Below are 15,702 nucleotides of genomic sequence, written 5' to 3' on the forward strand. Positions count from 1 at the left end.
GAAAAGTTGGCAGCAGGATGTATGATCTTCTCACATTCCAGACCAATGCTCTTGCATTTTGGAGGTAGGAGAATACAGCATTGATTTTTATTTGGAACTCTGGGAGAAAGGATAGGTTGAAAATCTGGTATAGTTTTATGAGGAAGAAAGACCAATTTGTTAAAAAAAGATGAACGTTGTGGTTTAGTTACTATTTGTTCAATGTTTCCTTCTAGAATTTCTTTGCTCTGCTCTTACTACATTTGGTCAGACTTTCGTGATCAGCCAGAAATTGGAATGCTAATTTCCTTCTGGTCTCTTCCTCTCTCTCCAGTTTTGAATTTGCTAATTCATTTCAATTGACAAATTCAAGAAGTTGTCTTATAGAACGCTACTATTAAATTATGTTTTTTCTTCCAGATTTGATGGCACCAACTATTTGCACAGTTACAGAATCCAGCGCCTTATTGTACTCACTTGCCTTGTGTTGCCTTAATCAGAATAAAGCAGTTTTCTAGGCTGGAAAGTGAAATACTTAACTTTTAAGGTATGGAAACATAAGCATTATCTCAAAGAGTTTTAGGATGATATAAACAAAGAAACAGATGGGAGGCCAATGGCAACTATGTTATAGATGGTAATCTTCCAGGAAAGGACAACTTCTTAGCCATCTTTTAATATCTTGCGCCTAAACCTAATCCATGCTCAGTAAATATTGGCTGAATGACAGAACGAATGAATGACCAGGTGAGTCACAGACATTCAAAATGATCAAGAAGACTATTTGAAATATGGAGTGATGTCCAGAATCATTGAGGATGAACCTTGTCTAAATATTCATTCTTGAGTTTTATGTAATATATTTGCACATACGTAATTTTTAAAAATGCATACCTTGGGGCTGCCTACTCAATAATTTTCTATCTATAGGATGCTCCACAAAAATGGTTGGAGGCTACGGATCTAGGCAAAGGCTGAACAGAGCCTAGACTGGGGCAGTGGTAGTGGGCAAGGAGCAAAGTAAAAGCTGGTCATGGGGCACATGTCTCATCACACTAGGACTGAGAGTGGGTGTGTATGTTGTTGGGGTGGGATACCCAAGACCTCTCTTCACTGCTCACTACAACAGCAATGGAAGGTTAGCTCCTTTCAGCTCCATCAGTCCCATGATAGAATTTCAGAGACTATTAGTTGTCTAGGACCCCTCACAATTCTATCTGGCTTTCTGTCTGTCAGATTCCTGAAACTTTAGAGAGCTTAATCCTCTAGGTTAAAGTGTTGCTTAAAATGCAAATACCCTCAGAAAGGGGAACATTTCAGGTGGCTATTAGCAAGTTATGGAGATGCATAAAAAAATTTTGTGAGCTGTTACTTATATCTTGGTGTGTATGAAAGATTCAAGGCGTGTTCTACTGGACAGAGTGGCAAAAACATGATGCCTCAGAGAAAAGGAGAAAAAGGCTAGGCTGACTTCGTATGATTCAATTAATGAGACTTTTCTAGCTCCTACTGGAAGTCTAGAAAATAAGTGTTCTTGGTGGAGAAGCCTTGAACATCAAGTTTCTGTGGTCTTACTGAGAGAGATTCATGTCATTGACTTCTCTTCAATATTTCCCTTAAGAGTCACCAATGGCCTTAGGCCACACTCATCTCTTGAGTGTGTCTCCAGGCCCTTAACGTGTCTTATAAAGATGTAATCAACATAAAGTACACAGAAATATAAAATTACCCTTATCTCCTTTCTTGCTTCTTTCTATAAATCCTGGCTCACTGGGTCACCACATTATTCCCAACTTTTATCTCTGAGTCATTACTCTAAGACAGAATCAAAGCTCTGGGGAAAATACCAATATTTGCTAAACCTTCCCAGAAGGCTCTCTGCCTCAGACCTTTCTGGAAGCCCCATACCAGCTTCTTTCTGTCTATTTTGGGCCTACTACCGGAGGGTCTCCCCCTGTGGTGATGATCACAGGATCTTGTTGACTGACCCACACTTGTCAAAATGCCCTACCAGCTGGGTCACTCAGTCGGCAGTTTGTGGCATGGTCACAGGCTATTCCATCTCATGATTTCTAAATCCAAGGCTGGTATCCCAATAAGGCAGCTTTTCAAAATGATCTGGCCCCTAAAGATAGCCTGCTCTGAGACTGCGATGACTTAATCTCAGACATCGAGACCTTGAAACATCTGCGAAGCTGATGAGCAGAAAGGTCTCACACTTTTTCTTCCTTCATTTACAAAAGTTTCTAGATAAAAATGAAGCTAAGATTGTGAAGAAGCCAGACAATGACATTTCCAGCTTATTCCTATAGCCTTCTAAAACCACGATCTACTTAGCAGCTAGGCCTAGATTTTTTCATTGTACCTATTCATGGTATTGCCTTGGTAATTCCATAATCAGCTTTAGTATGTCGGGGATCTGGGTTTTTCTTTCCAATGCATTGAAAAATAACAATCTAAGTTTTTCATTTCCTGCCATTTCACCATCAATAATAATTAGGTTCCCCTCCCATGTCATAGTTGGTATTTCCTTGAGCAGATGTTTTGTCTTAGGACTAAAGAATTTACATTCTGGGATGGTATATGATTAGTAGACTCATTTGCAAAAAACATCATATTGTAGGTGGCTTTTATATTCTCAGGTGCATTTACTAAATTAGATTAATTGTTTGCAAAATCATGTGGTAGAATCTATGGGAGTTGTTGCAAACTGTGTGGTTCTTTTGAAACATTCAACTTAAATTTCTGAAAGGAGCTACCATCTTTTACTGCAAGGCAAAATTCCATTTCATTAAGAACAAATGAGTTGGTCTTTATATTGTGCCTGCAATTATGGACTGTAGAACTGTGATTCTCAGCCTTGGCTGCACTCTGGAACCACCAGGGACCTTTAGAAAACCCCAAAGCCTGAGCGTCATCCCAAGAGAAGATTCTGATTTAATTAGCCAGAGCATCAGGGTCTATAAAATCTCCCCAGATGATTCTGGCACACAGTAAATTTGAGAACCATGACTAAGGAATTCAGTTCAAGACAGTTTCTTACATTTACAAATGAAGGGACTTAATATTTATTAAGGACTGAACATTTGTGTCCCTCCAAATTCATATGTTGAAGCTCTAACCCCTGATGTGATGTTATTGGGAGGTGGGACCTTTGGGAGATAATTAGATTTAGATGAGGTCATGAGGATGGGGCTCCCATGGTAGGATTCATGCCATTATAAGAATAGGAAGAGACACCAGAGCTCTCTCTCTCTGCCGTGTGAGGACACAGGAAGGAAGAGAGTCCTCACCAGGAACTGAATCTGCTGGCACCTTGATCTTGCACTTCCCAGCCTCCAGAACCATGAGAAATAACTGTCTGTCATTTTAGCCATTCAGTCTATGGTATTTTGCTTTAGCAGCTGAGCTGACTAAGACAGCATTTAATTCTTCCTTATTTTTCTTTGCTTTGTTATGTATTTCTTCAAAACTGAGACTTCAAGTGTGGTATTTTTGGAAGTTAGGTTAACAGTCAATATCATTAACATTTTCTCTCTTATTCTCCATCTACTACTTTGCAGGTAGAATGGAATAAGGAATTAGAGGTGAGGTTACTTCTCTTCTGCCGCCTCTTTCTTAGGAAGGTACACATACATCTGTTTCCTCTCCTCTGTTCTATACACCACCTCCAAGAAAAGGAAGTAATTCTCAAAGCAGGCCTAAAGATTAGAAAGGCACCCGATTTACAGCGAGGCCAGTCAGCAGCTCACTCTAGCTCACAGAAGCTCGCTGAATTTAAACAGAAGACAAAGAGCTGGAGAGCAATCATGCTTCGGATCCCCAAAGCAAGAAAACCAGCCAATTGATGTCATTTCTTTTAACCACTTGCTTTCATGATTTTTTTTCACCTTGAATTACATAGTTTAAAATTAAGTGGGGGTGGGGGGGGGCAGAGAAGACCCCTGGCTGAGTGGTTAAGCTCACGCGCTCCACTTTGGTGGATCAAGTTTTCACTGGTTTGGATCCTGGGCAGGGACAAGGCACTGCTCATCACGCCATGCTGAGGTGGCGTCCCACAAAGCACAACTAGAATACTTGCAAGTAGAATATACGACTATGTATGGGGGGCTTTGGGGAGAAGGAGGAGGAGGAGGAGGGGGAGGAAGAGGAGGAGGAGGAGAAGAAGAAGAAGAAGAAGAAGAAAAAGGCTGGCAACAGATGTTAGCTCAGGTGCCAATCTTAAAATAAAATAAAATTAAATTAAATTAAAGGGGGCTGGCCCTGTGGCTGAGTGGTTAAGCTTGTGTGCTCCGCTTCAGCGGTCCAGGGTTTGCCGATTTGAATCCTGGGTACAGACCTAGCACACCACTCATCAAGCCATGCTGTGGTGGCATCCCACATAGAAAAACTAGAATGACCTACAACTAGTATACTGGGACTTTGGGGAGAGGAAAAAAAAACGAAGAGGAAGATTGGCAACAGATGTTAGCTCAGCGCCAATCTTCTTACCAAAAAAAAAAAAAGCATACTTAAAACTAGGGTCCTTGTGAATTACATTTACAAACTGTTTTAGATCATCAGGTGGTAGGATTCCCAGCAATCTTTCCCCTGGAATTTAGTGTGTTTAAAGGCCACCTCAAATTCTGCCACTCCTTCAGGATGTTTCTTATGGAAAGGGGTCTCAAACTCTACTGCTCATCAGAATCACTTCACTCGAGGGAAGCTGTTCAAAATGTATATTTCTGGGCCCCACTCCTAGGAAGTGATCAGGGCCCAGAAGGGCCCAAGGAATATGAATTGTAAATAAGTGTCCCAGGTGATTCTGTGCTTTTGGCTTATAGTCGAGATGTGATAAATACTGTTTTCAGTGTGTTTCTCATCTCCCTGGTCCAGAATAAGTTCCTACTGTATTTCAAGTTTGCTCTTTACAACCTGAGCCTCTCTTGCTTTATGTTATCCCTACTTTGAGTCTCTCTTGAACTGGAATGTAAATTCCAAAAGGGTAGGAAATTTTATCTCTTTTGTTCCTGTATCCCCAGAGCCTCAAACAGTGCCTGGCATGTTGCACTTGCTCAACAAACGTTTGATGAATGTTCTGAGTGTACAACTTTCAAGTGAACTTAGCCCTTTAATGATTAGAATAAACCATGAAAGAGAAAGCTTGAAAATAAAAGTGCCATTTATCAGAGAGGAGTGACAGTACATTGGGCACCCAGAATGTTTGGAATCTGCCTTTGGAGTTGAAGTAGGGCTGGAATTCATTATAAGCTGACTTTCAGCGCCCTCCAGCTCCAAGGCCAAGTTCATGGGCAGTGGTGGGAAAGATGAGCTGCTTCAGTATCCATTCATGATCTCCTCTCCCCCTTTAGTTCATGCCTATATTTTCACAATGCAGGAGGGTTAATGAGCTGGGAAAACCATAAAGGGACACATGTTAACTAAATTAATCTATCCAAAAAAATGCAGAATTCACACAGATTGGGAATCAGGGTATATACCTGTGGATGGTGTTTAATGCTCTAGTGATGGTGGGAAAATGACATTTCTGAACTTAACAGAACCTTTTTTCAACCTTCTCCAAGCTGATGAGTAGCTAATGAGACACGGTTGCTCTTGTGTGACACGGCCTTGGTGGGAGGCCACTTGAAAATGGCCACTTAACTACCTAGCTATTTAAAAAAACAATCAGAATGAGGTCTCCAATGCACTATTGATAAAAGAAAGGATATCAAACTCTTGCTTAAGGGTTTGCTTTACATAACCAATGTTGTCTCAGACAACAAAAAGTGTCCATTTCTGGAGAAGCCACTATGTGCAGAGAACCTTAACTGACTCTGAAAAAAAAATGAGAAGATTTAGTCCCTAAAATTCCGTTACTTAGAAACAAGCTCCTTGAGTTGATGCTAAATTGAATGCATGAAACATTATTTAATGTTTTTCTTGATAACACTAGTGGAACGTTTACTTTCTCAGAAAAATAGCTTTGAGCAAAGACAGGTATCCTCTTTAAGAATTGAAAATCAGTGAGGATAAATAAATATCAAGTCAGGGCATGATTTACATAATCTAGATGTTAGTGACACCCCCCTTGTCTTTTCACCCAATGGAGATTTGTGAGATATGTACTCGCACAGAGTATTAAGCTGTTTCTTCAAAATGGCGGATTGTATAAAAATCTACCTCATTAAGAGATCATCTGAAAATGTACCATGTAATGCTCTGGAAATAAAGCTGAAAACCAGTTTTTCCAGGAATCTGAGAATGTACTCCGCCCGAGAGTGTTCTTGTTCTCCTCCCCAGTGGCAGGGGATCTTTGGGATTGGGTATAGCAAGAGGGCTATTTCACTCTACTCTTTGCACGGGCAGGCTGGGTGGTAAGGTGGGAGGAGAATTTATCAAATAGTGAACCACTCATCACCTTGCAAACAAAGGTGTGACAAGGAGAGGCTAGTATCTAGATTCAGATGGCTTAGAACTGTAGGCAGTCTTAGGCATGAAGAGAAATAGAAATTACTGCTTAGAGAGAGAGGCTGAAGTGAGAAAGGGCACAGAAAGTAAATTAGATCTCTTTCTCAATTTTTTTCAGTAGCCAATCCCACTGGCTGGTGATGCAGAGGTGGGGAAGCTGTTCTAATTACTATGTGCGTGGGCAAGATGGTAAAATATCGGGGCTGGCCCCGTGGCTGAGTGGTTAAGTTTGCACGCTCTGCTTCGGTGTCCCAGGGTTTCACCGGTTTGGATCCTGGGTGTGGACATGGCACCGCTCATCAGGCCATGTTGAAGTGGGGTCCCACATGCCACAACTAGAAAGACCCACAACTAAAGATATATACAACTATGTACCAGGGGGATTTGGGGAGAAAAAGCAGGAAGAAAAAAAAAATATTGGCAACAGTTGTTAGCTCAGGTGTGAATCTTTAAAAAAAAAAGATGGTAAAAAGTCTTTTATTTCAGGCTGCTAGATTTTGGCAGTGAGAATTAAAATGCAATTACTCGATTAAAAAAAAAATCCAGATTGTAACTCCAAAGCAATTTATCTTGAGAGACACACTCTGTTGAAAGGTATTTGTGGAGAAAGAGGGGTTTCAGTATTGGGCTCAGCCATCACTATCTGAGAACTCTCTCGCAGACCAGACTCTCGGGGTCCTGACTTGCTCATTAGTGAAAAAGGAACAGTCTCCATTCTGCTCTTCTCACAGGCTTGTTGAGAAACAAGTACAATGAGTACATGGAAGTACTTTGTGACAATACGATATTTTAAAAATGCATAGTGGAGGTGATAGGAAGGATCCTAAAATGGCTCCCAAGATTTTCTTCCCTAATCCTCAGTACCATGAATAGGATGAGATAATTATGCCCTTATGTTATCTCACGTGGCAAAGGGGATTCTTTGGTTAATTTTGAGTTAAAAGGGAAGCTAGCTGGTGAACCTAATCTAATCCCAAGAACCCTTGAAAAGCAGAGAGTTTGCTCTGGCTGGTGGCAGAAGGAGTAACAGAGACTGACAGCAGGAGAACATGGAGGAGGCCACATGACAAGGAATGTAGGCAGCTTTAGAGGCTGAGAGTTGCCCTCAGCTGATAGCCAGCCAGGAAATGGGGCCCTCAGTCCTACACCGACCAGGAACTGAATTAGGACAAGGAACCAAACAAACGCAGAAGTTTACTCTTCCCCATAGTTTCCAGACAAGTGCCCACCCAGAGCGATGTCTTTATTTGTGCCTTTTAAGTCCTTGAGTGGAAAGTACAGCAGCATTCATCCAAACTTCTGACAACAGAGCTGGGGTGGTTGTTTTAAATCAGTCAACTTGTGGCAGTTTGCTACTCAGCAATAGAAAACTAATATAGCAACATTATTATTAATTTGAATTGTTTTCAAAGGAGCATACACTTAAATGATGGAAAATTGAGCTTGAAGACATTGACAGATGGATTTGTGCTTTAATCTTAATTGAGATTCTGCAACAGTTAGTGGCAGGTCTTAGAGATATGGAATTGAGTGATAGCTGCTATTAATTTTGATGTTGGCCAAACATCTATTCCCTAACTTTATATTTCTGGTGGGTGGAGAATGACTATGAGAAAGTTTGCATAATGCAAACCTGTTCAGTAGGGAATTAAAAATGCCTTTGCTTGGACACCATGCCTCAGTCTGTTTTAAACATCAATGTGGCCTCACTTTGGTTTCTAGGATATATCAAGCCTTTCCTTCTACCTTTTATTTAAATGAGTGTTGATACAGAGGCTGGTTCCAGAGCAAGCAAACATGGAAAAAATAATAGACTCCTTGAAAAAGTTCCCATCTCCTCAATTACTTTCTCATTGTCACCAACTGGCTGAGACAAATGGAAGGTCAAAGAAACAGTAATCATGATTATATTTATGCAAGTGGAAGGTTTCAAAGTTCTAGCACAATTTTAAGGTGAAAAAGTCAAGAACAAACAGTTCAAATTCAAATAGATTAAAACGGAGTATTTACTGAGTTTCCAGCAGTGATCAAAACACAAAGCTTTATTGATATCTAAACACAGAATGTGATACCTTTTCGATTCTGTTTTCCTGAGATTTCTTAAAGTAGATGGTGGGGATCCCAAGTTCAGAGGCAGCTATCCACTGTAGAGTGGCTCGAAGTTCAGCATCAGGACACTCTGGCTCCAGGTCAAAGTTGATCACCAGCAGGCTCCCCTGGCGACTGGCTGCTCCCACTGGCATGCCAGAGGCACATTCTGAACACGGACACAACCACAGCCTTACTATGCTTTCCAGAGGGAGATTGCAGGCAAATTGTGTGTCAAAATTATGGGAACGTGGCTTACCCTCTATGTGTTCTGACTGTTCCTTAAGAATCTCCTTTTCTTCTACTAATTCACTTTGGGAGAAAACAACAGTATATGGTTGGTAACGTTTAGGAAGAGTAAGCTGTAAATGGAAGATGAGGTGATGGGTCTTATTGATCTAAAAGCTTCTGAAGTTTCATTCTATAGTTATCATTTTTTGTAGCATGAAGAAATACTAGGGAAATACCAAAGTGGCTTTCATGTAGGACTACTGGATCTGAAATATCCCATCTCTCTCTAAAAAAAAAAGGCTAGATAAACTGCATCATTTTAGTTGGGATAATTGGTGTGGGGAACCCTGAGAGATGCATTCTTCCATTCTCCCCAACCTCCTTTCCATAAACCTTTAGAGGTTTGAACAGCCAAGGAGAGATTATGTAGGTAACTAGTTCTGATTTGAGGATTTATCCTTCTGTATTTGACTTGTCATTTAAAGGACCATATACTTCCACCTTGACACAATGATTTTTTTCCTATGATAGCAACACAAACTTGCATTTTAGTTGAGGAAAATATTTTTGTGCATGTGTATAGTTCTTTTGTCTGAAACAAGGGAAAAAACAATGAACTGCAGAACTTAAATTGTACAACAAAATATCTCAATTATTTGAAATTTTTCTTTTTCTTTCTTTTTATCGGGACTTGGTTTAGAACAAAAGACTCATAACTGAAGGGAGTATTTCGTTAGATGTGGGAATGTTCAATATTTGAGGTGTTTTCTTATAGTTAGCACTTACGAGGGAGCCTTATATATAGTAGGAGGACTCAGTGAATGCTTCCAAAATGAGAACATATGGCTCAAGAACTGAAAGGAAGTGCCCATCTTGGGAAGCCTATATTTTTGTCTTGTCTAGAAATTAAAGTATAGGGGCTCTTAAAAATGTGTCTTCTTTTCCCCCTTATATTCTACGCTACTGCTAAGATCTGGCTGGTAAATTCCATTTTATTTCTGATGTTGAGAGAGAATATAGTCCTTCTTTCATGCATACCTAATTATTTGCAGAAGAATGGCCAATTTCCTAAGGGTCTAGATTTTCTGCTAGATCTCTATGTGTGTGATATGAGTGAAATGATGTATGGTAGGTACAGTTTCTGCTATTATGGATCTGTATGGTGCTGATATGGGCGGTGGTCTTGGTTTTCCCTGAAAACATGTAGTCTTTGGGGTCCTAGGCTCATACATGGAGGCTTTCTCCATGGAAACAGGTGGAAAAAGTAGCTAAATAAATGTTTCTGAAGGAGAAAAATAAATTCATCCCAAAGTAGTCCTTTTCTTTGTTTTGGGTCTTTTTGGGTTCTTCTTTTAAAAAAGAACAAAATAAAAAGATAATGTGTAGGTTCAGCTCTACTTGTGGAAAATGGCTGTGCAGAACAACAAAGGGTGCGTTGCAACCTTCAATCACTGAGGAATACTCCCAGAGGCAGGGTGCCTGATTAAATAGTGAGTTAAAATGCTTTAGCTATAGATAGTCATTGAGGAAATCAGTCAGGGAGCAACTTTGGTCCTGTACTTCATTTTCATTTTTTCTGAAATTTCAGAAATCTACAAATAAAAAGCTAAGGCATAATGGTCAAAAATAGATTTCAACTTACTTAACTTTCCAGAATAAATAGATTCTAGATATAGTCCTGACCTCACATTGCCCTCCCATTCTGCACCATATTTATGTAATACATATTGTATCTCTCTAAGTGTTAGGGTCTTTTAGGTCATCATATTGTGGGGAGCAGTGTCACTATGTAGGTATGACACATCTCTATCATGGTACCGTATGGTTTTAGACACATTTAGTACTGATAATCCCAGGTGTCTACAAGTAAAGGAAAAACCATTCACCCTATATGCTATTGAACAACAGTCTTCATTGGTTGGCATGGTACAATTTAAATGGATTTTTGCTTCTATGCATCCAACTAGATAAAACGACATATATTTCTGATTATATGGATAAGCTTTATCTGAAATGATTATATCATAGGGTGCACATTTGAAATCCAGAAAGCAAGTGGTGGTAGGATGGGGCTATTCTAAGCCTGAGTTCTTGCACTAGTGACCCAGAACTACATGGAACCACGTGGGGACCACGGCAGTACAGATATGATGAAATCAGTGGTTGGGCAAAACCTGAATGATCAAAATGGGTTGCCGGATGAAATTGGAGTAGCGGTCTCACAATCACTGCATCTCGGTGGCTACTTACTTAATCATGGGAGAAGATGGCATGCTTTCCTGATAAATGTCCAGGTCCATAATGCCAAGACTGCTAGTGGCACTACTGTTGCCATTGCTGATAAAGCAAAAGTTTACATATTAATGCCAGTCTCCATCACCTGGCTACACTGCCAACACTGATGTTCCATTGATCTAAGAGATCTTTCCTTTGGTCCCCAGAAGAATGTTGCCTGTGTCTAGGACTCCTAAATTGATATTTATTTGTGACCAAATTAGGGGAAACACAACAAAAGGCATTTTTGGCTCAAGCCAATCATCATCATCATCATCATCATCATCATCATCATCACCATCATCATTATCAATGTTTTCCAATTTCTGCAGTTGTGTCACACCTGGTGGATCACACCTTGTGAGTGACAATCAGCATGACTCGTCTCTTCCTCATTCTAGTTACAGTGATAATCTTTGTATATCAGCAAGAGACTCCTTGGGTATACCCATAGAGATGAAGATACTTCTGAGAATGCTGCCTGGGAGAGATCCTGGAATGCTTGTCTATCTGCTTCTTGGCGTTTCACAAAAGCCAGTGGATGCATGCCCTCCCTTTGCTCTTAAGGGGATGTTTCTGAGGGATATTCCATAGGGTATGCACCTGGCTCAATGTTTCCCTACAGGACTACAGAATTTATAATTACAAAACCGGGCAATGCCAAAGTTTACAGCTCCCTTATCTTAAAATCTCTGAGAAGACCCAATGCCTTATGTATCATGGAGAAGGAGGGATCACGCATTGAAATAAAAATGAAAATTCATTTTCATAAGTTGCACAATCAACATACAGTTTAGTTATTAACCTGGAACTTACTTACTGAAACAAAGTAGAATTGAGCCAATTTTTAGGCTCTATTTGTACTTGCAAAATGGAATGCAGTCAATTTCATCAAACCCACTGAGTTTCCTCACACCTTCTCTATTTCCCAAGGATCTCTCTTCCAATTAAGGTTTTCAAAGGGTAGGTGCTGCGATGTCATGTAATGGGACAGACTTCCCTTGGGAGTACCGTGAGTAACCAATTAGACTCCCTCAATTTCAAATTCCTGTCTTGGGTTTTGTGTGGGGTACTGAATACATTCACCTACCAAAATTTGATGATGCAAACATTAGACTGGAGGCAATCAACCTTATAAACTGCTGCTAAGTCCAAATTTCAAAATCTCTTTGGTTTTTGTCTCTATATTGAAACATTTCTCACTGGTTTTTGGAATTTTAGACCAATTGTTTAACATTGTGATATTTTCCTAAATCTAAACAGACTGAACTGCCAGAAATAAAACCTTTAAAGAGCCATGCACCCAGAAGCATCTGAATCTCATTTTCCAATCCGCCTTTCTGGAAAGTCTGTGGACTTGTTGGCCCAGCATTAAGTAAGACTTTGGGCAGAAACATAGAGATTCTTCTAGTTTTCACCTCAGAGGGATAGTTTTTAGTTATGTCTCCGATTGGCAGGAGTCCAATCAAATCTGATCTCTCATTAGCTCCTCTCTAGCTTTTCCAGAGCAGCAGGACAGAGGACAGGGGAGAGAAAGGGCAGGGACAGTCAGGCCAAACAACACAACACAGTGTGGAAACTTGCCTCATGTAAACCCAGCCTGGGTTGCATCTGAAATACAAATGAACCAGAAAGAAAGCATCAAACACACCAGGTGCAATAGCAGCTCCTATCAAAAAATTCACAGTTGTTGCCATTGAACGCACTAGGTGGGACTTGCAGAAAAGAAACAGCTGACTTTTAACATTGGTCAAGGCAATTGGAGCCATAAGTGTATATTAAGATACCTCTCAGCACAAATCATAACAGGCAGGCAACTTGACTGAGTGGATGCTTTCCTTTTTGCTCTCTCTGTTAGGCACCCTTTGCAGAGAACCATTTAAAATGCATTTCTGGAATCTGTGTTGAGACCTGTTTCCCAGGGAAGTCAAGTGAAGAGCACGTACCTCATGGATTGCTCACTGAGCTGCAGAAAACTACTTGTGTCGTCTGGGTTGTCCTCCTCGTTGGCAAGCTGGGACCAGCTGTCAGTGCTCTCCGCACTGCTGCCAGGAGGGTTGGAGAACTCATCTGGTACTCTGCCTTCTGTTGAGACTTCAGCCTCTGGCACATCTCTGGCATCAAGGCTGTCACTGTAAATGGCAAGATATTATTACCAAGAGTGGTGGCCCAAGACTGAACTTTTCATGGGGAACTCGCTGGCTACTCTGTTGAGAATGAATCTCCACCATAGTGAACGGGATGTCCTTGGACAAAGGCGGAGTCTTTATTTTAGGCTAATCCTTCTGCTGTTGCCCTAGGTCTCATTTTGCCTTTTCAGGATTACTCTCCATCAGCTTTCCCATCTCTTTAATTGATGTCTTTCAATGGACTCCCTCCATTCATTTCAAAAACACATGGCCTGTATACATAAGAATGTGATGTACATAAATGTGGGTCAGTGGTGTTTAAAATGAAGATACAAAGAGCATCCTCCCCAAAGATTATGATTCAGTGGTTCTGCAGGGAGGCCCAGAAATGTGCATTTTAAACAACCACTCCAGGTGATTCTAATGCAAGTGGACCATGTACTCACCTCAGTTCTGGTGGTTTACCAAGTCATTTTGCCTAGTAATGCCTCTAAACATATTTTGCACTTGCAGCCACCTTTTTATACCATCTCCTTCCTGAAACCTCTGATCTACATCAGCACCACTTTTCTAGATTCGTGCTTTTTTAGATCAAGCAGCTCTCCAGACATTTAACCCTTGATCTGACAGCCTTTCTCGTTGAAGCCTTTCCTCCCTGGCCTCCCGTGAATTTCTGTCTCTCTAGACACTCCTTTTCTGGAAGCTGGTTCTCTCTTTTTCATTTGAGTTTCGCTATAGCTAGCTCTGATTGATTCACTGCCCTCTTTTCCAGGCTGTCCCTAAACAATCTCATCTACTCTCCTGCCTATGAAAATAGCTTTCAAATATGAACTCCAGCCAGGACCCCTCTTCCTGATTCTGGGGCTCTTTTACGGCTGGTCTTCTGAATATATTCAATATGTCTCATTAACATCTCAAAATCAATACATCTAAAACACACTCTAATTGCCCTCCCATCCTCTTCCTGTGTTTTTATTTCCATTGACTTTTCTGAATGGGCATAAATCTTGCAGTCTTCTGGCTTCTTCTTCTCGCTCTTTACATTCAATCAGTTGCCATGTTCTTTCAGTTCCATCTCTAAAGTAACTCTCACCTACTTATCTTTGTCTCTGCTCATGGAATTGTCTTAATTTAGGTCCTTCTGAAGTGCTAGAATTTTAGATTTGGAAGAAATCTCAGAGATTTCTTGTAGATTAGGATGTAGAAGTTCAGTGGGGTCGAATGACTTATCCAAGGTTGCGACGAGTTGGTACCAGACATTAGACCTCAAATTTTGAGACTGGTGGGCATTGCACCATCACTTCTTGCCTGAACTATATTGTATTGACCTCCTGACAGTTGAGCCCCAACCATTCCTCTTCTCTCAAAACCTTCTTCCCATTGATGCCAGATTAATGCTTCCAAGGCATGTCTTTGACCATGATTGTCAAAAACCTACAAGACCTCCCTGAAGCTAACCTCTGCCCTTCATGGCCCTCCCTGCCTGTCAAGTTTTATCTGCCTCTATCGAGTCACTCCTTAGGAAACAAAATTACTTGTTGTTCCTCATTCCTCAAACGTTCCAGGGATTTCTTGCTTGTTGGTCTTTGCCTGTTGCTGCTCCTACTGCATGCTGGAGACCAGAGTGCTTTGAACACTGTTCCTGCAGTCCCACCACCTGTCACCTATTCAACTGTAGATTGAATTTCAGTTCCACTACCTATAGATTCCAGTTCCACAACCTTTCACCCATTCAACTTGGACAAGTTTTATTTTTTTATTATTTGTTTTGAGGAAGATTAGCCCTGAACTAACTACTGCCAATCCTCCTCTTTTTGCTGAGGAAGGCTGGCCCTGAGCTAACATCCATGCCCATCTTCCTCTACTTTATACATGGGACACCTACCACAGCATGGGTTTTGCCAAGTGGTGCCATGTCCGCACCCGGGATCCGAACCAGCGAACCCTGGGCCACTGAGAAGCGGAATATGCGAACTTAACCACTGCACCACTGGGCCGGCCTCTCAACTTGGACAAGTTAATAAACCTCTTTAAGAAATATAAAGAAATAAATTAGAAAATAAGATCATAATGCGTTAATGAGATGGAAGAAATAAATTAGAAAATAAGATCATAATAATTAATGCATTTAACTTAGTGCCTGGTATATAAGTATCCAACAAGTGTTTGCTATCATTCTTTATTTGTAAATTATATAATTTCATTAGGACTTATAAGTCTAATAACACCCTTTCCTGATCTTTGCTTCTTACTATCCCTCAATGCTTCTTACCATTCCTACCTCCCTGAAGCTGTCCTTAATCTTCCCAGGTAGGGCCATCTCTCTTGAATAGTCAAAGCAATTTATCCATTTTTTTTGGTAGCATTTGATGCTTCCTAGTTTGCACTCTAGTATACATAGCTATCTGTGTATATACTATATATTATTAAGAATTTTTATACATTTTTATATATTTGGAGCTGAGCTATGGACACATCAAATATTGTTTAGATGAATATGTTATTGTTAAAAGTGTCTACTTTCATAATTAGACGTATACTCTCAATTTAG

The 15,702-nt window shown here is 40.5% G+C and overlaps 1 protein-coding gene across 8 annotated transcripts in view; it reads right to left on the reverse strand.

Moving 5' to 3' along the window:
- SPHKAP (SPHK1 interactor, AKAP domain containing) overlaps window positions 1-15,702 on the reverse strand; it is a 154,438-nt gene that overhangs the window by 2,722 nt on the left and 136,014 nt on the right. For 3 of the 8 annotated variants that reach the window (XM_070618516.1, XM_008512936.2, XM_008512937.2), the window contains 4 exons: window positions 12,969-13,154; window positions 10,999-11,085; window positions 8,777-8,829; window positions 8,502-8,686 (listed from right to left, as the gene is read on the reverse strand). In XM_070618516.1, the coding sequence (XP_070474617.1) occupies window positions 8,502-8,686; window positions 8,777-8,829; window positions 10,999-11,085; window positions 12,969-13,154 (511 nt within the window). Of the gene's footprint in view, window positions 1-8,501; window positions 8,687-8,776; window positions 8,830-10,998; window positions 11,086-12,407; window positions 12,634-12,968; window positions 13,155-15,702 lie in introns of those variants that run through there. The other 5 variants (XM_070618519.1, XM_070618518.1, XM_008512938.2 and 2 more) reach the window with 2 other exon arrangements.

This window comes from Equus przewalskii, chromosome 5 (genome assembly GCF_037783145.1).
Source record: "Equus przewalskii isolate Varuska chromosome 5, EquPr2, whole genome shotgun sequence".
Taxonomy (NCBI): domain Eukaryota; kingdom Metazoa; phylum Chordata; class Mammalia; order Perissodactyla; family Equidae; genus Equus; species Equus przewalskii.